This window comes from Rhododendron vialii, chromosome 7a, assembly GCF_030253575.1.
Source record: "Rhododendron vialii isolate Sample 1 chromosome 7a, ASM3025357v1".
Lineage (NCBI taxonomy): Eukaryota > Viridiplantae > Streptophyta > Magnoliopsida > Ericales > Ericaceae > Rhododendron > Rhododendron vialii.
The window spans coordinates 38,405,837-38,429,935 of record NC_080563.1 but is presented as its reverse complement, the minus strand read 5'-3'; the positions used below and the strand labels follow the sequence as shown (position 1 = coordinate 38,429,935).

Genomic DNA, 24,099 nt, shown 5'->3' with positions numbered 1-24,099 from the left:
TTAAATCTGAGAATTTTGTCCTTATTTGAATTTTTTTCGCATTTGTTAATTTTGCGCCAAACTTTTGTGGGTAATTGATTCGCCTCAACGAGACAAATCGAAAAAGTAATTTTTTTTTCACTTTTACCCAAGTATTTTGAGAAATAACCAATTTTTAGCTTAAAAAGTCAAAAAGTGACTTTTTGCACTAAAAAGTGGTTATTTCTCAAAATACTTGGGTTCTATTTCATTTGTCGAGACAAATCAATAGCTGACAAAAGTTTGGCGCAAAACTAAATGCGAAATAAATTCAAAAAATGAAAAAATTCTCAAATTTAAATTAAGTTTAAATTAAGTTCATAAGAACGCACCCTAACATAAACGGTTCAATAAGAGTTCAATTTCTGGTCAACCATGTGACGATCATATTGTTAAATTTTGTTTGTGATTAAATTCTTTTCGCCAGTGGTAGAAATAGTGGGTTTTCCCCCCACAGCCCATTATAGATCCCACCATGCAGTTATTGGTAAAATTCGAACATTTCATCTTGTAGGACTCATAGTGTATCATATTCACGCAAAAAAAAAAAAAAAAAAAAAACCAGATTGATTAGATATCAATAGGTCAATCAAAAGTTAAATTTTAGTTTATAAAATGGACGGTGTGATCCTATCAAGTGAAGCTTTTCATGACCATTCGTTTCATAAACCAAAATTCAAATTTTGATACACCTATCGATGTTCGATGGAGCGAATTTTTTGAATGAGAATATGGTACTCTGCTGACCCTACAAGATAAACGGTTTAGATCCGCAGTTAACGCACCGTGTGGGCCAAAATGATGGTGATGAAAAACCCATAGTTTTTGACGCTGCAGATGGAATTCAATCTCTGTTTATTTTCATAATTAAGGAGTGATTACGTGCACCCCAACTAAACTTGATAACTGCTATATTAAGATGTGAAACCCCGGAGCTCGAAGCTTCAGTCAAAATCAATGGAGATTCCATACATTTTTCTTCTCTTCATCTTCTTCACATACTTTCTCACCAAACACCTTCTCCAGAAACACAAAAACCTACCACCAAGCCCTTTCCCCTCCCTCCCAGTAATAGGCCACTTGCACCTCCTGAAAAAACCACTCTCCCGAACCTTAGCCGCCCTCTCCAAAACCCACGGCCCGATCCTCCTGCTCCGATTCGGCTCCCGCCCGGTCCTCATAGTCTCCTCCCCTTCCGCTGCCGAAGAATGCTTCACCAAAAACGACGTCGTTTTCGCCAACCGCCCTAAACTGCTCGCCGGAAAACACGTCGGGCACAACTACACCACCATCATATGGTCCTCCTACGGCCAGCACTTGCGGAATTTGAGACGAATCGCTTCAACTGAGATTTTGTCGGCGAACCGGATCCAGATGTTGAAGACCATTCGGTTCGATGAGGTCCGGTTGCTTCTGGGTCGGCTCTATAGAAGTTCCTCGGATGGGGATTATATTAAGGTGGACATGAAATCGGTGTTGTTCGAGGTGACGCTCAATAATATGATGAGGATGATTGCTGGAAAGAGATATTATGGGGATAAAATGGGAGGTTTGGAGGTAAGGCCTCGCTAATCTGTTTCGTTTTGTGTGTTTTGTTCATCGTTTTTGAATTTTTATAAGATTCACGCCATATTTTGGAGAGGTTGGCTAAGGTTTGTTCATCGGATTAAGTTTGGAGGTTGGCTAAGGTTCGGATTAAGTTTGGAGGTTGGCTAAGGTTTGTTCAACGGATTGAGTTTGTTCATGAGGGATAAAAATATTTAAAAACAAAAAAACCCAAAAATACTTTAGCCAGCTTCTCCCAAACCTTAAACTATCATAATCTCACCTATTGTGTGTTTTGTTCATCGTTTTTTAATTTTTATAATAATCAAACTATCACTTATTTTTCTACTTTGTTTTGAAACTATTAATGTAACGACCCTGATTTTCAGTAAATAAAAAATTTTCGTTAAATATTTAAATTTTGTTTTAATTACTTGTTTTTACTTTTAAAAATTCCTTTAATTTCTAATAATCCGTCATAATTAGATTTTAGTCCTTAAAATTTATATTTCTTGGTTAGAAATTCTACATGGCAAGTAGGGTTAGTTTCTAACCGATTAGTTGGAGAAACCGAATTACCAATCCACCTAGTTACAATTCCCTAACCCTAAATGAACCTTTTTGACCGTTTTTGAGCCTTATAAACCCCTTTGTTACCCAAATTATGCAACCTAGAGGGGGGGTGAATAGGATTGCTAGTAATAATTACCAATAAAAATTTATCTCTAACAATATATGCAAACAATAAGTATGCAATCAAAATAGAGAGATAGAGAGATAGAACCCGTTTATAGTGGTTCGGTCCGAATTTGTCCACGGTCCGGCCCTACTCCACTTCTCCTCAAGCAATTACTTGAAGGTTAGACTAATCTTTAAAAGATTACAACTTGTAAGTCTTGCGGGTGCTTACAAGAACCGAATGCCTCTAGCTTTCCCGAGGAGCTAGCACAACCGCAAGAATTTTCTCCGAAAACTTCTCAAAAACAATAACACCCAAATTCCAACCCGAATTTGGTCTTCTAAGCTTTCAAGTGTTTGACTCAAACACTCACTTAGGAAATACAAGTATGTGAAGAAGGTATGAAAATTATCGCTCACGACTTGTACAAATTTTCTCTCAAGAATAATATGAAAGTGGAAGAACAATGAGAATTTTTGGCTTTGATCTTTTGAGAATTTGCTCTTGCAATAATATGGAATGTTGTAGCTTGTGTATGTACTCATTAATGAGTTCTTGATGCCTTATATAGTCATCCATATGCTTCCTAGCCGTTGGAAACTAGCCGTTGGAACTAGCCGTTTGAAACTAGCCGTTGGAAACTAGCCGTTTGAAACTAGCCGTTGGAAACTAGCCGTTTGAAAGAGTGGTCATCCGGGTGGTCGTCCGGTTATCACAGCTTTCTGTTCAGACAGCCGGCTTGTCAGCCGGTTCGTCAACCTGTGGCTCACAATTTCATCTAAATAAACCGTTAAAGCATGTATTGAGCTCAATAAAGTCTTTGTAAATATAAATCATGAATCCAAGAGACTTTATGCTATATTTCAAGGTCACGAAAATATTTAATTCGGGAATCGACTTTTCGAAAATTTTGTATTTGCCGAATAAAAATATCATTGAATTAATCATCAAAATAATTAATAGAGATGCATATAAATTTTCACAAATTATAATGCATACATTTTTCAACAATCTCCCCCTTTTTGATGATGACACAAAATGATAGTTTTTATTCAAGTAGGAGTTATGCCAATCTCCCCCTTAATACATGCACCAAAGCAGTTATCTATGATCAACGAGTAATAGCAATAATCATCAGATCATAGCAAGCAATTTTTTAAATTTGCCCAAAATGGCAAGATAGATCAATTAAAACTTGGCTTTTTCTCCCCCTGTGACATCATAAAAAAAAAACTAAAAAGAGAAAAACAATAGGGCCATGGTTCCAGCACCATGCCGCTCTTGCCCTGTAGCACTCTATCTTCGTTCATTGAGAGCTTGGCGTCCTTGATTTTCGTATTCTCGAATAATGGCTGCTACAACGGCAGCTATAATGCCAATCCAATACCACAGAGTATCCACATTTACATTCCATCCGAACCATGGTGGTATTCTCATGGTAAGTAACGCACACAGCAGAATGAAGATAAAGAGTTGCATCCAAATGGTTTGGATAAACAACCTGAACTCTGCTCGTTCGGCATCTCTTTCGTAAAACTCAAACGGTAACCCTTGCGGTATGTTTGCCATTGCTTGATGAGAGATTTAGGCCGAGAGAGAAGGAAAGATAGATAGATGAAGAGATAGAGAGAGTGTTGTTGAATTTATAGAGTATGAGATTGCCGAATTGTTTGAAATGCTGCGCCGAATTGTTTGAAATGCTGCGCCGAAGTGTTTGAAATGGTGCGCCGAATTGATTGAATTGCTGCGCCGAAAGAGAGATAATAGGGGATGCGGCACCGAATAGAGATAGGATAGGGGATGCGGCGCCGAATAGGACAAGAATAGGGGTGGCGCCGAAAAGAACAAGAATAGGGGAAGAAAATTGTGTTCGGGTGTTTATTGTTGTGTCCCCTTAAGACATGCTCCCCCTAAAAGAGAGTTTTTTAAAGAATGCGAGGGGTATTACCGAGAATGATTATCCCTGCAAGCTTAGAGACAAGAAATTCATATCGGCGAAGTATATAAGAGACAATTTAAGCACTAAGCCATGAAGTTCATACAAACTAAGTGTAACAGACTTAATAAATCAGAGTTAGCAACGCAAAAGCTTGAATAAGTCTCAACCTCACGGTCGTCCGGTTGGACATCCGCTTGGACATCCGACTGACAAATGCAGGTTAAGTCCAGAAAACGTTTAAGAGGAGTAGCATTAAAGACCATAAAACTGATTTTCTGCATACCAAACACAGGAAAATGAAACATATGATAAAATGTTTGGAGGGTGATTTCTTTATCAAGATCATTTGTACTCTTCATCAAGTATGATATTTACGAATTCAATCAACTCAACATTGAATCCAAAAAAAAAACTTTTGACATCAAGAACACAACTTTTTCATAAATGATTAGACATGCCGAGTTCTCGTCGAATGAAACAAAATTGTTCTTCACCAAGGGGTTTTGTGAAAATGTCCGCCAATTGCTTGTCGGTACTAATAAAGTTAAGTTCAATATCCCCTTTTTGAACATGATCTCTTATAAAATGATGTCTAATCTCAATATGTTTTGTTCGAGAATGTTGAATTGGATTCTTGGTTAAGCTAATTGCACTAGTATTATCACATTTAATAGGAATATGATCATATTGCAAATTGAAATCCTCCATTTGTTGTTTGATCCACAATATTTGGGCACAACAACTTCCGGCCGCTACATATTCCGCCTCGGCGGTAGATAGAGCTACGGAATTTTGTTTCTTGCTATGCCAAGACACTAGAGAGTGCCCTAGAAATTGGCAAGTCCCACTTGTACTTTTACGATCAACTTTGAAACCTCCAAAATCCGCATCCGAATAACCAATTAAATCAAATGCAGCTCCACGTGGATAAAACAATCCTAAGTCATGAGAACCGGCAACATATTTAAAAATACGTTTAATAGCTTTTAAATGCGATTCTTTAGGACATGATTGAAATCTAGCACACATGCAAACACTAAACATTATATCCGGTCTACTTGCCGTGAGATAAAGTAATGAGCCGATCATACCTCGATACATCTTTTCATTGACGGCCTTACCATTCTCATCTTTGTCTAGCTTAGTTGATGTGCTCATTGGTGTGCTCGTTGGCTTTGATCCTTCCATGCCAAACTTCTTAATAAGTTCTTTCGCATACTTGGCTTGGTTGATTATGATCCCCTCATTAGTTTGCTTGATTTGAAGTCCGAGGAAGAAGTTAAGCTCCCCCATCATACTCATTTCAAACTCACCTTGCATACACTTAGCAAACTCTTTGCACATATTATCATTAGTGGCACCAAAGACAATATCATCAACATATATTTGAATAATGAGCATATCTTTACCTTTGGCTTTAATGAAAAGAGTAGTATCAATTTTTCCACGAGTAAAGCCATTGTCAAGCAAGAATGAACTAAGTCTATCATACCATGCACGTGGTGCTTGCTTCAAACCATATAGAGCTTTTGAGAGTTTAAAAACATGATCGGGGTATACATGATCTTCAAAGCCGGGAGGTTGTTTGACATAAACTTCCTCATTTATGAACCCATTCAAAAATGCACTTTTCACATCCATTTGATAAAGCTTGAAATTTTTGAAAGATGCAAAGGCAAGTAATATGCGAATAGCCTCTAATCTAGCTACCGGTGCAAAAGTTTCTTCAAAATCAATACCTTCTTCTTGATTATAACCTTGAGCAACAAGTCTAGCTTTATTCCTAACAATATTTCCGGATTCATCTAGCTTGTTACGAAAAACCCATTTAGTACCTATAATAGTGTGATCAAGAGGCTTAGGTACTAATGCCCAAACTTTATTCCTTTCAAATTGATTTAACTCATCTTGCATGGCCAAAATCCAATTTTCATCATCTTGAGCTTCCGGAAAGTTTTTAGGCTCAATTTGAGAAACAAAAGCTTGATTTTCACAAAAATTTCTATGAGACGAGCGAGTGGTTACCCCTTTCGAAACTTCTCCAAGAATCAAGTCCTTTGGATGGTTTTGCACGAATCTCCAATCCTTGGAAAGATCTTGGTTGTCTCCCATGGCATCTTGAGGTTGATTAATAACTTCATCTTTTTTGATTTGAGAGCTTTCTACTTGAGTATCACCATCAACTTTTTCTTGAATTGTCAAGTCATGAATCTTATGTGTAATCTCTAAGTCATCATTATCAACAACATCCTTAGTAGCACAAGGATTAGATTCATCAAAGGAAACGTGAATAGATTCTTCAACAAGATTAGTGCGCTTATTATAAATTCTATATGCTTTGCTAGTAAGAGAGTAACCAATAAAGATGCCTTCATCCGATTTTGAATCAAATTTACCCAAGTTATCTTTTCCATTGTTTAATACATAACATTTACAACCGAAGGCATGAAAGTAATTGATGTTGGGTATTCTACCATTCCAAAGCTCATAAGGAGTTTTCTTGAGGATAGGCCTAATTAAAACTCGATTCAAAATATAGCATCAGGTATTAACGGCTTCCGCCCAAAAATATTTTGGCAAAGAGTTTTCACAAAGCATAGTGCGGGCCATTTCTTCCAAAGTACGATTCTTTCTCTCAACTACTCCATTTTGTTGAGGAGTACGAGGTACAGAAAAGTTATGACCAATACCATGTTCATCACAAAACTTTTCATATAAAGAATTGTCAAGTTCTTTTCCATGATCCGTACGAATGTTAGAAATAACAAATCCTTTTTCATTTTGAACTCTTCTACAAAGTTTAGTGAAATTAGGATAAGCCTCATTCTTATGAGCTAGGAACATCACCCATGTATATCTAGAGAAATCATCAACAACAACAAGACAATAATAGTTTCCACAAAGACTTGGAGAGCGAGTTGGTCCAAACAAATCCATATGAAGTAATTGCAAAGGTCTAGTAGTTGAAACAACATTTTTGGACTTAAAAGAAACCTTGGTTTGTTTTCCTTGTTGGCAAGGACCACAAAGTCTATCTTTTTCAAATTTGATTTTAGGAAGACCTTTTACCAAATTTTTTCTAGAGAGTTTTGAAATAGCATCCATACTTGCATGTCCTAAGCGCCTATGCCAAAGCCAACTATTTTCACTCAAAGCGGAAAAACATTTTATATCACAATTACTTAAATCATTGAGATTAAAAACATATACATTTTCAAGTCTTTGTCCAACGAAGAGTGTCTTGTTGCTTTTGACATTTTCAATGATACATTTGGATTTTTCAAAGATAACACGATTTCCTCTATCACATAATTGACTTATGCTAAGAAGATTGTGTTTTAAACCACTAACAAGTAAAACATCTTCAATAATAGGAGAATTACCTATATCACCGATTCCTATGATTTTGCCTTTGTTGTTGTCTCCAAATGTGACATGTCCACCATCTTTAGGCGAAAGAGAATTGAAAGCCCTCTTGTCACCGGTCATGTGTCTTGAACATCCACTATCAAGGTACCAACTTCCTTCCTTGAGAGAACTTTTGAAGCATACCTACAATAGCACATCATTTCTTGACTTTTGGTACCCAAATCATCTTGGGTCCTTGAAGGTTAGCATTGATACGGTTCTTAGGAACCCAGACCTTTTTTGCATTAGAAGATGAGTATCCTTTCATAGGACAAGTAGGAGAAATATGACCAATTTTACCACAATAATGACATGTCAATTTAGAATGGCTAGAAGGAGGAACATCTTTTCCAAAAAGATTTTTGTGTTGAGTGGGATTATAACCAATTCCGGCCTTGTGAAAAGAAACCATTTGTTTTCCAAGAAGAATGTCTAAACTTTCTTTTCCATTAGTGAGTTTTGAAAGAGAATTAGTTAAATCATCAATTTGTTTTTCTAAAGATTCGTTTTTGGAAGTATCCTTCAAATACTCTTTTTCTTTTGCCAAAGAGGTTCTTAAACTTTCATTTTCTTCCTCCAAAATATCTTTCTCTTCAATTAAATCATCCATTTCTAGTGAGAGATCTTTAGCAACCTTTTTAAGAAATTTGTTTTTAGAAACAACCTTTTCAAATTCTACTTTCAACTCTTTATAGGCAATAAACAATTCATCAAAGGAATAGGATGAGTCGAGATCTACCTCGTTTTCTTCGATGGCCATGAAACACAAGTTAGCGACCTCTTGTTGCTCATCGTCCTCATCGGAGTTACTATCGTCACTATTGTCCCATGTGGCCATCATAGCTCTCCTTTTGTCCTTCTTTGAATATTTTTTGGCATATGGACATTCACTTTTGATGTGGCCGGGCTTCTTGCACTCGTAGCAAATGATTGGATCCTTTTTACTATTTTCTTCTTTGCCTCCATCTTTTCTTGAAAATCCTCTGCCTTTGTGAGATGCTCTATTTTTGAGGAGTTTCTTGAACGTTTTTGTGATGAGCGCCATTTCATCATCCTCACTTTCGTTGCTTGAATCCTCCTTGCTTTTTGATTTGCTTGTTGTACTTTTGAAGGCAAGATCCTTAACTTTCTTCTCTTTTTCACCCTTGAGGTTGTGATGCATTTCCTCCGTCATGAGAGATCCCATGAGCTTGTCCATCGTGTATGTTGAGAAATCTTTGGATTGTAGGATGATGGAGGTGGTAGTGTCCCAATTGGTTGGCATGGAACGGAGCACCTTCCTTGTCATTTCGGATTGACTGTAAATCTTTCCAAGAGCTTTTAAACCGTTAGTAATACTAGCAAATCTAGCAAACATTTGAGATATAGATTCATCCGGTTTCATTTTGAAGAGCTCATAGCTATGCACAAGAATATCAATTTTGGACTCCTTAACTTGACTATCTCCTTCATGTGACATTTCTAACTTATCCCATATTTCTTTAGCCGATTCACATGCGGAAACACAATCATATTCATTGGGAGTAATAGCACAAAAAAGAAGGTTCATAGCTCTATAGTTCTTTTCTATTGAAGCCTTTTCCAAATGACTCCACTCATAATCTGGTTTAGGCAAAGTCTCTTCTCCAACTTTCTTAGTAGGAATAATGGGACCATTTTTGATAATTTTCCATAGATCATAATCCGTGGATTGAATAAAGATCATCATTCTATTTTTCCAATGAGAGTAATTTTCTCCGGTGAACAAGGGAGGTCTATTGGATGATTGACCTTCGATACAAGAAACATTACTAGTGGTTGCCATGGATCTTAACTCTTAGATTGTTAAATCTACAAACAAGAGCCGAGGCTCTGATACCAATTGTTACCCAAATTATGCAACCTAGAGGGGGGGTGAATAGGATTGCTAGTAATAATTACCAATAAAAATTTATCTCTAACAATATATGCAAACAATAAGTATGCAATCAAAATAGAGAGATAGAGAGATAGAACCCGTTTATAGTGGTTCGGTCCGGATTTGTCCACGGTCCGGCCCTACTCCACTTCTCCTCAAGCAATTACTTGAAGGTTAGACTAATCTTTAAAAGATTACAACTTGTAAGTCTTGCGGGTGCTTACAAGAACCGAATGCCTCTAGCTTTCCCGAGGAGCTAGCACAACCGCAAGAATTTTCTCCGAAAACTTCTCAAAAACAATAACACCCAAATTCCAACCCGAATTTGGTCTTCTAAGCTTTCAAGTGTTTGACTCAAACACTCACTTAGGAAATACAAGTATGTGAAGAAGGTATGAAAATTATCGCTCACGACTTGTACAAATTTTCTCTCAAGAATAATATGAAAGTGGAAGAACAATGAGAATTTTTGGCTTTGATCTTTTGAGAATTTGCTCTTGCAATAATATGGAATGTTGTAGCTTGTGTATGTACTCATTAATGAGTTCTTGATGCCTTATATAGTCATCCATATGCTTCCTAGCCGTTGGAAACTAGCCGTTGGAACTAGCCGTTGGAAACTAGCCGTTTGAAACTAGCCGTTGGAAACTAGCCGTTTGAAACTAGCCGTTGGAAACTAGCCGTTTGAAAGAGTGGTCATCCGGGTGGTCGTCCGGTTATCACAGCTTTCTGTTCAGACAGCCGGCTTGTCAGCCGGTTCGTCAACCTGTGGCTCACAATTTCATCTAAATAAACCGTTAAAGCATGTATTGAGCTCAATAAAGTCTTTGTAAATATAAATCATGAATCCAAGAGACTTTATGCTATATTTCAAGGTCACGAAAATATTTAATTCGGGAATCGACTTTTCGAAAATTTTGTATTTGCCGAATAAAAATATCATTGAATTAATCATCAAAATAATTAATAGAGATGCATATAAATTTTCACAAATTATAATGCATACATTTTTCAACACCCTTCAACCCTAATTGAACCTTTTAGACCTAAAGAGGTCATCATTATACTCTATGTCTAGTCATTTTAACCTTAGTCATCATTATTATTCCTTTACCCATTGGATAATAAATGTTAGGGGAATTTTTGTTCCTTGGATAATGGAAGCTAGATTTGCCAATGTGTTTATATATTTGACAAGACAACTCATGCCATCATTTTACTACCAAAAGAAGTCATATTTTTGCTTCCAAAAGAAGCAACCTAAGCCTTGTCACTCATCACCTCCCATCCTAGACTATTTAGTACCTAAGTGTACTCATATATAACCATATATGTAGATATATACATCTATATATATACACCTAGTACTAGAGAGAGAGAGAGAGAGAGAGAGAGAGAGAGAGAGAGAGAGAGAGAGAGAGAGAGAGAGAGAGAGAGAGAGAATGTGTGTATGTGTGGTGCATGTGATTTTGTACACTCAAACAAGCTAACTCTTTTTGACCAACCTCACACTCAACCTAAGTACTTCATGACAACTCATTCCTATACTATTTCAAGCACACTACCTAGTCTTTAATCATCTTAGAAATTGACTATAACCTAGCCTAGGATTGACTAAACATGGGAAGACTACACATTAGTCTAGCCATAATTTCCTTCTTACTTGCAAGACTTACCAACCTATGTTATAATTACCTAGGATTGCCTTTAAATCTTAGAAAATCTTCATAATTATCTATTCTTACACCTAAGTTGGATTGACAAGTCTTGGAATGCATGAAAAGCTTGATTAGACAAGACCATATATACCTTTCATAATTACCCTTTTAACCATTGGACAATATTTGCTAGGAAAAATTTTATTCATTGGGTAATAGAAGTTAGTTTAGCTATAACTAGCACCCCATCTTTGCCATTCAACACACACCTCCACCCATTCAACTTCTCTCTCTAGAATCCTTGCAATTGTTCTTTGTTCTTCTTGCTTTTGAGTTGTTCTTGAGTTCTTCTTGTGTTCTTCAAGAAACTCATCTTAGGCCGCCATTAAACCACCACTAGACTACCCTTTCGATCCAAAAAGTTTAAGTAGTTTAGTCAAAAACAAGTTTCGAAAGAAACCTTTCTCTTTCGAAACTACCGGAAGCTTACCGTAAGAAGTTACTTCGTTCGACCGCCGACTTACCTTTCCGTAGCCGCTCTACCGCTAAGAAGAACGGTAGATTATCCTTATCCCCTATCTATAAGTATACGTAGAATATCCCTAACTATTTTCTTTAAGTATATAAGGTTATATTTCACCTATAAGGTTTGGAATGCATGATAATTAACAAATTTGTTTTCGCTAATGGAAATATGAGCATGTTGGAATAATCAACTTTTACTCTAATAAATATATGTTGTTTTGAACTTTCCACATATGAAGAAAGTACAATTTTTGAAAGATAAGACTTTATCGTTTGGTAGAAGTATTCATATTTTGATCTTTAGAATGGTTATGAGCATGTATACATGAATTGCTTGCATTACATGTCTTGTTGTAAAGCATAAGTGATTTTCACTCCAAAGACGTCCGTACATGTGGCGTTATATTTGAAGTGGTGATTTGAGTATGATTAGTAATATAGAGTTGGATAATCTTGCTAGTTTAGTTTCAAGATTACAATGAATGATTTATGATTACATATGTGAAAAGTCCTACCGCGGAGTCGTTGCATGAAAACGAGAGACAGAAACTGAGAAAGTAGAAATATGACACATAGGGTGTGTTAATGGCAATGTATGTTTGAAACCGCAATGTGGCCGGACTTGGTAGTCTATTGTGTGTGTGGAAACCGCGATGTGTCCGGACTTAGTAGCCCATCGTGTGGATTGCGAAAACCGCAACGTGGCCGGACTTGGTAGCCTTTTGTGTGAATGAGAACTCGCAATGTGGCCGGACTTGGTAGCCCATTGTGAAGATTGCCAATGGGGCCAGACGTGGCCGGTAGCTTCATTGGTAATATAGCTTAGTTATCCGCAGAGAGGAGCCAATGCAAAGTTTTGTGTGCCAATGGGAATCCAGTGTGGCGGAACCATTGTGAGGATACTCGGGAGACCGGAATGGCAGAACCGAGGTTGGGTGTGTTAAGATGACGATTTTGAAAATGTTGATTTAGTTAATGAAAGGTGAAACTAGTGACACGGTCTACGAGAAATCGCGTAGAAGAAACTCAAAAAATCATGGACACCAACGTTAGTTGAATAGTGAATGCGGATGTGTCATTGTTAACTGTTTTGTCGAATATGTATGAGCTATGTGGAAATTATTGAATTTGTGATCATTTGTTTTTAAGTTAAGGGATAGTGGGTATGAGTTACTCTATTGAGTTTTTGTGGCTCACAGTGTTACCTTTTGGTGACCTTGACATATTATATTGGTGACGACACTGGTATAATGTGTCAGATCTTATTGACGAATAGGGTGAACTCTACACCTTGGAAGCTTTTGGAGCCGAAGAGCTGGTCAGAATGGAAGAAGAGGCAGAGCAGTAGATAGGAACCCTAGTTTACCCCTCCTTTTGTTAAATAAAAGTACTCTTTTGAGAATTATGCTATAATATTGAGTCAAACTCCATTAAATTTTTAATGAAATTATCCTTTTAACGTCTCCAAAATTCGGGGCGTTACAATTAAAACCACCCATTTCGTCTTGAAACTATCCAAATCCCACCTATTAGTCCAATTAGTCCTTTAGGCCCCGTTTGACAATCGGCTCCGGCCATGGGATTGGACTATTAATGGGATTGGACTACTAATTCTTCGTTTGCTTTCACTCTCAATGGCCAGACTAACTTACCCATGGGATCGTGAGTTCTGGGAGTAAGGTGGATTACTAATACCGCATAAGACATGGTATTATCAATCCAATCCGGAGTCCCTCCAATACAATGACGAAAGTACCCATGACTTTCTCAACTAATTATTCTTTGTTTGGTTCTATGACATCTTAGGTCATCCACAGTGGTATAATAAAAAATGGATAATTAAAAGTTGACACATCAGCTTTTGATTATTCATTTAAGAGGTTACTAAGCTTACTAATGTTAAGATTCACAATGGTCGCTTCTAGTTCATAACCAAAATAAGTAATCCACAATAATTTCACTCTCACTCTCCCCCTCTGTTTCCCGTCATTTACTTCTCTTCATTTACGTTTTTTTTGGGCTATATCAATTCCCTCCCTTAATTTTGGAGAAAAATCGGTGACTTCCTTTTCTCCTATTAGGAATTTTATTTGTGGGGGAAAAAATAGAAACGAGAAAGAAAAGTTAAATACCATAATCCAGCGACGATGGGTTGAATTGTAGATGATCAAGAGATATGAACTTCACTTTTGGAAGGAAAAAAAGGAAAATAATTTGTGGGTAAAATGGAGAAGATATAAAGTTGGCGAAGAAAAGAAGAAAATATCAATTGAAAAATGCATGTATACAAATTTTAGAACTAGTTAACTTATGTGATGTGAGATCAAAAAATTTTGATTATTGAAAAATGTTGCTAGTTTTGGTTATCCAAAGCCTAAAATTTGATTATTTCTAAGGATGTTGCTAAGTTTGATTATACTATTGTGAGCCATCTTTTACACAAATTAACATTGTTAACTTTAAAAATAATTGGCTTTTGATTATACCACTGTGGATGGCCTTAGGGCTCATATATGAGGGATCTAGAGTCAAAAATTAATTATGAGCCTTTAGAATAAAATAATCAAAAAAATAAAATATTTGCACCTGTTCAAACGAATTGAAAATTGGAGCACTTAATTTTTTTAGACTGTTTATATATTTAAAAAATATGGTTAAAAAATTAAGTGCTCCAATTTTTAATCCGTTTGAACCGATACGAAGATTTTATTTTTTTTGATCATTTTATCCTAAAGAGTCATAATTAATTTTTTTAATCATATGTTATCCTTCAGTTTTGCATAAGGGTAAAAATGAAAATGTTTGCTAACAATCCAATCCTACCACATGTGAAACAAACATGATATTAATAACCCATCATCTAATCTCATCCCAAACAAACATACTTATTATCAATTCCTTTTCATTATCAATTCTTTCTCATTAGTCATTACTAATCCCAATCCTAATCTCATCTCCTTAAGAATCCCACACCTCTAATACTTTTATCAAACGAGGCCTTAATGAACTAATTATTCCTTTAATGAATCCGAATCTCATTCTTTGGACTCAATAGGTGAAATTAGGATAGTTTAAGGAGGAAATGGGTGATTTTTGTAGTTTAAAAATTTTTTAAAAAGAAGAAAAAAAGAAAAGAAAAGTTGATAGTTTGATGGAAAAGAGCATAAAAAAAAAAAGCTCATTTGGATTAATAATTTGTCGCAACGAAAAGAGTCTATAAAATGTAATTAGTCATGAAAGCAAAATATGTTTAGTAAAGACAAAAAAACAAACAAAGAGCTATTTTGTTTTGTTTAAAATGTCGTCTCATATGAATTTTTTTTCAACATCGATTCATATTTTTATGTTTTTATGCTTTCTTTCGTCGAAATGAATGATCAATCTCAACAATTACAAAGAAAAGCTAAAGAAAAAGTTTCAAAAATCTAAAAAGAATGGAGCCCAGATTATTGCAGGGACGATCGATCGCCTCGATCATAACAAGTTGGAAAACTAACCATCTTTCACTATGTACTATGATACTCCAATTTCAGCAACAGGAAGAAACAAGGAAGTTTAAGGAGATGGTGACGGAGACTTTTCTGTTGGGCGGGGCGACGAATATCGGAGATTTCGTACCTGTCTTGAATTGGTTTGGGTTGAATGGGCTTGACAAGAGATTGAAGGTGTTGCAGCACAAGAGGGATACGTTTATGCAAGATTTGATTGAAAAGCATAGGAGAGAGAACGAGAGTGAGAATGATCAGCAGAGGAGTAAGACGATGGTCGATGTGCTGTTGTCGCTTAAGAAAGATGAACCCGAGTGTTACACAGATGAAGTTATCAGTGGAATCATGCAGGTTTGTTTCTCTCTCTCTCTCTCTCTCTCTCTCTCTCTCTCCCTCTCTCTCCCTCTCTCCCTTACGTCTTCCGGAGGGTCCCGGGGATGCTGCTGTGTGCTGCCAAGTGGGTGCCGAGCAGCATCCGGCCGTTCATTTCGGCACAGATAACTTGAATTGAATCTAAGCGTATACAGATTTGAGCCAATCATTTCAAGATCCGAGCCGTTGACCGCCGAGATGAACGGCCGGATCGGCCACTCGACACTGCTGCCCCTGTGCTTGGGAGTATCTCCCAATCCCTTCTGAAGCATAGTTTTTCCGCTAACTAATAAGTTATGAACAACTTCTTATTATCCAAAAATGTCAAGTTGTTTTCACTAACCCATAAGTTGTAGATGGTATATGAGCAGGTCAAAAGGGAAAATAGAGGGGAAAATAAAGAGGAAGAAATTGTGAGTTAGTATGAACAACTAAACAAGGTGCTATAACTTGTAGTCCAAAATTTTTAGTGAAAATGCCCCCTAATTGTATACATGGAAAAGCACCTAGAAGACAATTTAATTGGGTACGTGGAGCCGGCTAGTAGTGGTCAATACATACTAAAAACTATAAATTTGTGAAATGCACGTACAGTACTAACTAAGAAAGAATAATTTTTAATTTAAGCTAACTGTACTAAAATAAGGCATCTTGAATTGTGACGTTATTTCGTGTCAATGATAGAATCGACATCAAAACTTCTGCTGGTTTTCTTCTCAATTTATGTGTTCTTCTCGACTTTGAAGAATATTTCTTCACAAAATCTCGCCGCCGCTCAATTACATCCGTAGATAAGTTGCTTTCTTTCTATCTGTTTACTATAAGATTCCCCCCCCCCCCCCCCCCATTTTTGTCTTTTTCCACTGAGCTTGCATAAAAATACAGTGTGAAGTTTGGTTTTTCAAAGTTTGAGACCTCATGTTTCGTAATATTTCACTTGGTCCATTAAATTTGATTTTGGACTATTTTTTTAACCTCATTTCTTGAAGAGGAAAAACCCAAAGGGATTATTTTATAGACTTCCTATATAACAATAATTGATGAACAATATTATTGTGATGGGTCTACAATTTGGGAATCCTTCTCTTCATATCTTTGACTAATTAGGAAAAGTTATTCCCAATTCTCTTCACCTTGAACTATCGATGCTTCCCGTAATTCTATTACCGAGAATTTCCGGAAATTTTGACCAATGGACATCGCTGCTCTACAACAACTAATGTGTATTACATACTTTATAATGCCTTCAGGTTATGTTAATAGGAGGGAGCGACACTTCGGCTGGAACTATGGAATGGGCTCTATCGTTGCTACTAAACAATCCAGATATCCTCGGAAAGGCATATTTCGAAATCGAAAAACACGTTGGGACTCAAAACAGACTGATTGAAGAGTCAGACCTCAACGAGCTTCCTTACCTCAACAAAATCATTAAAGAGACACTCCGAATGTGCCCACCAAACCATTTGCTCCTACCCCATGAATCATCCCAAGAATGCACCATAGGTGGCTTTCGCATCCCACGTGGCACAATGTTGTTGGTGAATGCCTGGGCCATACAGAATGATCCTGAGCTATGGCATGAGCCCAATAAATTCAAGCCCGAAAGGTGGGGCGATATGGATGATGCTAGATTCTCGTTCATTCCATTTGGGTTTGGGAGGAGGGGGTGCCCGGGGGAAGGGTTGGCTATGAGAGTGATTGGTTTGGGGTTAGCATCGGTAATTCAGTGCTTTGAATGGGAGAGAGAAGGGGAGGAGATGGTGGACATGACCGAGGGGACAGGGGTCACAACACCCAAGGCTCTGCCCTTGGTCGCGAAATGTAGGCCACGCCGTGCTATGGTGAATCTGCTTTCTCAACTGCGCGAATGATTTACGAACAGGACGCTTGTGCCAAATAAACACACAAGTCGATCGACGCGACAATGGAACTCTTGAAATTACAAGGCATTGATGGTGGAGGTTCGAAGCAGAAGGAAGGACCACAACAAGTCCCATAGTTCTGTATAAGGATTTTTTGCCCATCAACTTCTTTGCATTTCCTTTGTTCTTCTTTCTTCTTCTTCTTTTGTTTTTTTTCCCTCTTTGGTTTGCAATTCAAGCTCGACCTGAATGTAAGGCCTAGAAGTTTAAAACTCCCAACACGTCATCCAGATCCTACACACGCGCTTGCGCTGCGTCATCCTGTTCATTGCAGTCCAGCCCGTTTTCCGCATTCAATCCGTGATCCGCAGCGATTTTGATCTAGGCAAGTTTTTTTTTTCTCCGCAACCCAAGAGGAAATCTGGCCCAACTCACCTGATTCGCGCAAAAAGGCTCATAATTATTTTCTTGGAGCCTGTTGGTTCTCTACTATGGAGCATTTTGACATATCGTACTAGAGCATTGCCTGTGTGCCTACAGGCTACAGCACACTACTGACGATGATCTAAGCCACACTAAATATCTTGTTGTATTCAAAGGATTCAATTCTTCCTTGGCAAGAGCGTCATCATGGGTGTTGGCCTTTTTCCAAATCTAACAAACTTTCTTGGCAAAGGTCAGGGACTGACAATTCATAATAGTTTCGCTTTTACATTTGTGTGTTCATATTCCTCTACTTCAAGGACCGTCTTAAATATTGAATTACCCGTACCTACGGCACTTCCCAAAAAATAACCCGCAAGTCCGCAACATTCATTCAATTGTGATAGACTTCACCAAAGAAGCCCCAAGAAGCATCAAACATTAAGGCCGAAGACAATGGGCTTTCAGAAGAGGTTCTCTTTTTTTCGAAATCAAACTAGACCATGGCTTTCAGAAGACCTCTTTTTCCGAAATCAAGTGATATTTTGCGATTTGTGTGAGGATACCAAAGAGGATACTTGCCATGTCTTATGTGATTGCCCACAGGCAACTGAAATCTGGGTAAATCTTGATTTCCCTCTCTTCCACGTCACGGATCCTTTCCATATTTGGGACACTAAAAACACACGCATCCTTGGTTCTCACCATTCTGGGGTACATTGGAGCCTCATCTTCCCCTTTGCCTGTTGACAAATTTGGTGTCACAGAAAGAAATGTTTGTTTGATTCCAACTCGAGTTCTAACCAACCTATTCAAATCACCAAAATCATTTTAGCGCAATCAAGGGAAGGGTTTTAGATGGTGAAACAAACAAGGCAGAGAAAGGAGGAATAGCATTCTTGTTAATTAATTGTCACCACCTCCAATAGGTGTTTTCAAACTCAACGCGGATGGGGCGGTAGATCTTGATACGGGTACAGGTACAGCTGGAGCTGCAACAGGTGGTCTAATTAGGGATCACAAGGGTCAATGGCAGGGCAATTTCCTTGGCAATATGAAAGCCAAATTAGTGCAAAATTTTTTGCACAATCGATCGCTAGCCGTTCATTGTTATAATGGACGGTTCAGATTCGCTCAGGGAATAAATAAATTATTCGCGCAAAATAATTTACTTAAAATCTGGACGGCCAGAATTTGTTACAGTATCATTTTTGGTCTGTATCAGACTATTGGAGTACTTCGTAATCAAGAATCAAAGAGTGATCAGAGAAGATGTCATTAGAGTCTTTGTTTTTGGTCGAAAACAACCATTCTATTGGTGCTCAAGCCCACCAAATCTCTCCCCATAAATAAATAAAGCAGTCGCTTTCTGCTTCCGTCAACTATTGGGGTCTCAAGATTTAGCGATCCTCCGAGAAGCTTTATGTGCAGTTAAAGTTTACTGCCTGTATGTTCAAAATATAATAAGAGTAGCTCCAAAGTAATGCAACACTAAAAACAGAGTGAATATAGGTTTGTTTTGTTGCTATAAAAGTGTACAAGCACTTTTTCTTCTCTGTAAATTTTGAAGGAGAAGACTGGATACAATATATAAGTATAGGTCCGTAACACCCTTCACACTACACATTTATGTAGAGTCCACTTTGTTAGGTGTATAGATTCCATAAAAATACGTAACGGAAAAAACTATTGGGACACAAGAGGGGGTGGCAGTGCCCGAACCACTGAGGCCATGTTTCCACTAAGTTTTCATCTCTTTCACACGAATCAATAAATTTTGACATTTTAGCTTGTCATTCACACTAACTAACAACTTGTCAACAACAACTTCTTTATCAACAACTTTTTCACTCACATATACTTATTCACAACTTTTTCACTATCAAAAATAGCTAAAAACTAATTAAAAAAATTCTTTCTTAATAACTTATTCACTACGGTAAACATTCCCGAATAAAATACTTCAATGATTGACTTTTGGATAGACCAATCCCAACAACTTGCACATGCAATAGCAAATATATATATGGAAACTATTATTTCCGATCAGCAAAATTTGATGATCATACTTCTCTAGAATTGGGAAAACCACAAAGCTACAAACCAAAACCAAATGGACATCCCATACATCTTCCTCCTCTTCATCTTCACATTCTTCCTCGCCAAACACTTCCTCCACAGATACAAAAACCTCCCGCCAAGCCCTTCCCCCGCCCTCCCCATACTAGGCCACTTGCACCTCTTGAAAAAGCCGCTCCCCCGGACCCTATCCGCCCTCTCCAAAACCCACGGCCCGATCCTCTCCCTCCGATTCGGCTCCCGCCCGGTCCTCCTCGTCTCCTCCCCTTCCGCCGCCGAGGAATGTTTCACCAAAAACGACGTCGTTTTCGCCAACCGCCCCAAGCTGCTCGCCGGGAAGCACCTCGGGTACAACTACACCACCCTCGTGTGGGCCTCCTACGGCCAGCACTGGAGGAACCTGAGAAGACTCGTTTCAACCGAGATTCTGTCGGCCAACCGGATCCAAACGTTTAAAACGATTCGGGTCGACGAGGTCCGGCGGCTTCTGGGTCGGGTTTATCGGAACTGCTCGGACGGGGATTTCGCTGCGGTGGAGATGAAGACGGTGTTGTTTGAGATGACGCTCAATAATATCATGAGGATGATTGCTGGGAAGAGGTATTATGGGGAGAAAATGGCGGATTTGGAGGTAACTGTGGTCTGTTTTTTGTTTTGATTTCTTTTCTTGCAATTGGTATAGAGCCCGTTGACTTGATCGGAGCTGGTGAGAGAGCTTATTGGATTCCTTGTTGCTAGTCCGTTCGGTAACTCAACAGTCCAGATTTCATTTCAACAAATGAACTACTCAGATGCTATCCGATGGAGATAAAATTTGAACCGTTGAATTGTCGAACGAACGGCTCAAATGATGTACACCTGCTGCCGTTTGCTGGTCGACTGGTAGTTGCATAGTTGAGCAGCATTTTTGTTAAGAAATAGCCTTTAGTTTTTTCATTGGAATCTCAATTTCGTCCCTCTAGTGCTAACGATGTCAGTTGTAACTCCATAGTTAGCGTTCCATCTCAATTTCCTCCCTCTCACTGACCGCGTGGTGGCAAAAGATGAAATAAATGGCAAAATTATCATTTTTCTTTCCAGAGTAACGAAAATATATGGTATTTTTAGGATTTTAACTTCTTACTTTCGTGTTTCTTTTTCTTTGCCAATATTAATTATATACATTAGTAGTGGTTAGTGGGATGTTAGAGTTAACACAAGAGGGTTCAAAGGCTATCCATAGTCGGCTCCCAAAGCCCGCCCCAGCGCCCCTCATGGGGCTCAAACCGAAGCCTCCATGGGAGAAAGGAGACAACCAACTGCAGCAGTGGTTTCTCAACTAATCATATAATTATATATCTCTCGTGTTTGCAAAACAAGAAAACTAATCATATGTCTCTCGTCTCAATTATTGTTGTGGTACTTTTATAATCAAGTATGTTATTACAGAAATAAAATGGCGTGTATGACTATGAAAGGTAAGTATGACATAAATATGATTGAATTATATGTGCCGAAATTTTTTAAAAAACGGTTGTGAATTTTGTGTGGAAGATGTTTTCTCGAAAAAGCTATGTTTTTTTTGTGTTCTGTTGACAAAGAATATTGTTGTAGGAAAACTTTGAAAAAAAAAATTAATTTAAAACAATGTATTTCGCGGAAAAGTGGTTTTTCCAAACGAGAAAGTTGAAGGTACTACAACTCTTTTGCTACCTGAATACAAAAGAAAGTTAGAGTAAAATTGATTTTCTCATCCTTTTCATGCAACTAAACGGGACTTAAAAAAGCACAGGGGGATCTGTTGCGTCTTGGGAACAACTAGCTGCTTGCTTCCTGCATACTCACACATACTTGGGTTTGTGTAGAACATGTTTTTCCAGAAAAATAGTTTATACTTCATAGAAAAACATATTTGGTCACTATTTGGAAATCTTTAACCTAAACGAAGTTGTCGGTGTAGATCATATGGGCTGCCTTATTTTGCACCTTTGGATATGCTTGGGGGAAACATATTTTCATATTAATGGAGCATGACAAGAGCTAGATCTCGGTGTTTCTGTTTAGATTTACTCTGGTATTTTCATCAACAGGATGAAACAAGGAAGTTCAAGGAGATGGTGACCGAGAGTTTTGAATTGAGCGGGGGCGCGAATATAGGAGATTTCTTTCCTGTCTTGAATTTTTTTTTTTTTTTTTTTTGATAATGTCAAATTCATTTCAAAGCCCGAAGGCAATACAGATTTCATCAAATGATACAAGAATGAACCAAAACTACCAAGACGTCGACATTGGGTTGGACTGAATGGGCTTGTTAAGAGGTTGAAGGTGTTGCACCAGAAGAGGGATAAGTTCATGCAAGATTTGATTGAAGAGCATAGGAAGCAGAAGAAGAGCGAGAATTTTCGCGATCAGCAGACGAGCAAGACGATGACTGACGTGCTGTTGTCGCTTCAGGAAAACGAACCGGAGTATTATACAGATGAAATTATCAGAGGATTGATGCAGGTTTTGTTTTGATCGATCACTTTTTCTCTCTTCCTTACAGTTTTTGGACAATGTGTACAATTCCAACTCTACATCAACCAATTGCCTATTACTTGCCTACAGGTTATGTTAATTACAGGGAGCGACACTTCAGCTGGGACAGTAGAATGGGCATTATCACTTCTACTGAACAATCCCGATACCCTCAAAAAGGCTTATATGGAAATCAAGAGTAGAATTGGTGAGCAAAATAGACTATTAGAAGAGTCGGACCTCAACGAGCTTCCTTACCTCCACAAAATCATAAAAGAGACACTCCGAATGTGCCCACCTACCCGTTTGAACGCACCCCGTGAATCATCCGAAGAATGCACCGTAGGTGGCTTTCGCATCCCACGTGGCACGATGCTGTTGGTGAACATCTGGGCCATACAAAATGATTCTGATCTTTGGCCCGAGCCCACGAAATTCAAGCCCGAAAGGTGGGGTGAAAGAGACGATGATGGGTTTTCGTTCATTCCATTTGGGTTTGGGAGGAGGAGGTGCCCTGGGGAAGGGTTGGCTATGAGAGTGATTGGTTTGGTGTTAGGATCCCTCATCCAGTGCTTTGAATGGGAGAGGGATGGGGAGGAGATGGTCGACATGACCGAGGGGTCGGGTCTCACTGCGCCCAAGGCTCAACCCTTGGTTGCGAAATGTAGGCCACGCCGTGCCATGGTGAATTTGCTTTCACAACTTTGAGAATATATCACAAACAGAATAAATCAACCAAATCGACGCGACAATGGAAAGTTTGAAAATAAAACGCTCGATCGATGGTTGGGGTTTTGTATGAAATGGAACGACCATAACAAGTCTCAACATTCTGTATAACGATTTTGTTCATAAAACTCTGTTTGTATAAGCCTTGGTTCTTCTTTCTTCTTCTTTCCCTATGGGTTGCAATTCAAGCTCAATCTGATTGTAAGGCCTAGTTTTCAAAGACTTGGTCATGGAAGGGAAGTTACTGTATTGTACTGCTTCATATAATCAAGAACCAAAGATTTCAATAGAATCTCCCCACAAAAATAAAGCAACAAACCATAAAATTCCTGGTTTCAATTATTGAGCCATCAAATTCCTTCGCACCAGAAAATTCAAGCGAGTTTTAGCTCGGCCTATGGCTATATAGGATCCCACATCGGTGAGACATAGAAAATGGAATCGGTATATAACGAACAGTGAGCAGCTATTGTTTAACTCGAGATTAATTTTTTGAGTCAAGTGGTTAGGCTGAGAGTTAAGTAGGTTAGCTAACGTGGACAGTTTTACGGCCATGAATTATAATTGATGTTAAATGTCAAGTAGTAATTGTTGCCGAGTGCATATGATTTTTGGCATCTAAGTCAAGTTTACATTTCGAGACCCACTCTAGCAAGTTGTCCCTCTAATTTCTTGTCTTTATTTCAAACTCAGAATTTATGTGTGTATAGTGAGTCTTTCTTTTATTAATAAGCAATAGCATGGGCGCGGGTTTATATAGCATAACTAGGCATTCACACTTCATCATCTCAAGCATTGAACGAAGTAAATGCCTAGTTATGCTAACATAAACGAAATCATCTTACCCCAAAAAAAAAAAAAAACCGAAAGCAATGATACGATGACGATATTTATGCACCACATTTTTTATACTACTATTTTCATCTTTACAGCAATTAAAAAAAAAAAAAAAGTCCAATTGGAGGCATAGACTTACGC

General features: G+C 38.0%; 2 protein-coding genes across 3 annotated transcripts; both read left to right on the top strand.

The window, feature by feature from the left end:
• The first annotated feature begins 915 nt into the window (after positions 1-915).
• LOC131333079 (cytochrome P450 81Q32-like) lies at positions 916-17,673 on the top strand. 2 transcript variants are annotated; one of them, XM_058367413.1, is made up of 3 exons: positions 916-1,575; positions 15,209-15,508; positions 16,780-17,673. In XM_058367413.1, exons 1-3 carry the CDS (start codon positions 976-978, stop codon positions 17,401-17,403), a joined length of 1,524 nt encoding a protein of 507 aa, XP_058223396.1. In that variant the 5' UTR covers positions 916-975; the 3' UTR covers positions 17,404-17,673. The 2 variants fall into 2 exon arrangements, with proteins under 2 accessions (XP_058223396.1, XP_058223395.1); XM_058367412.1 differs by having other exon boundaries at positions 917-1,575; positions 15,203-15,508.
• A 2,222-nt stretch (positions 17,674-19,895) lies between these two features.
• On the top strand, positions 19,896-23,263 carry LOC131333064 (cytochrome P450 81Q32-like). The gene is made up of 4 exons (XM_058367386.1): positions 19,896-20,527; positions 21,966-22,056; positions 22,166-22,380; positions 22,483-23,263. Exons 1-4 carry the CDS (start codon positions 19,931-19,933, stop codon positions 23,098-23,100), a joined length of 1,521 nt encoding a protein of 506 aa, XP_058223369.1. The 5' UTR covers positions 19,896-19,930; the 3' UTR covers positions 23,101-23,263.
• The last annotated feature ends 836 nt before the right edge of the window (positions 23,264-24,099 follow it).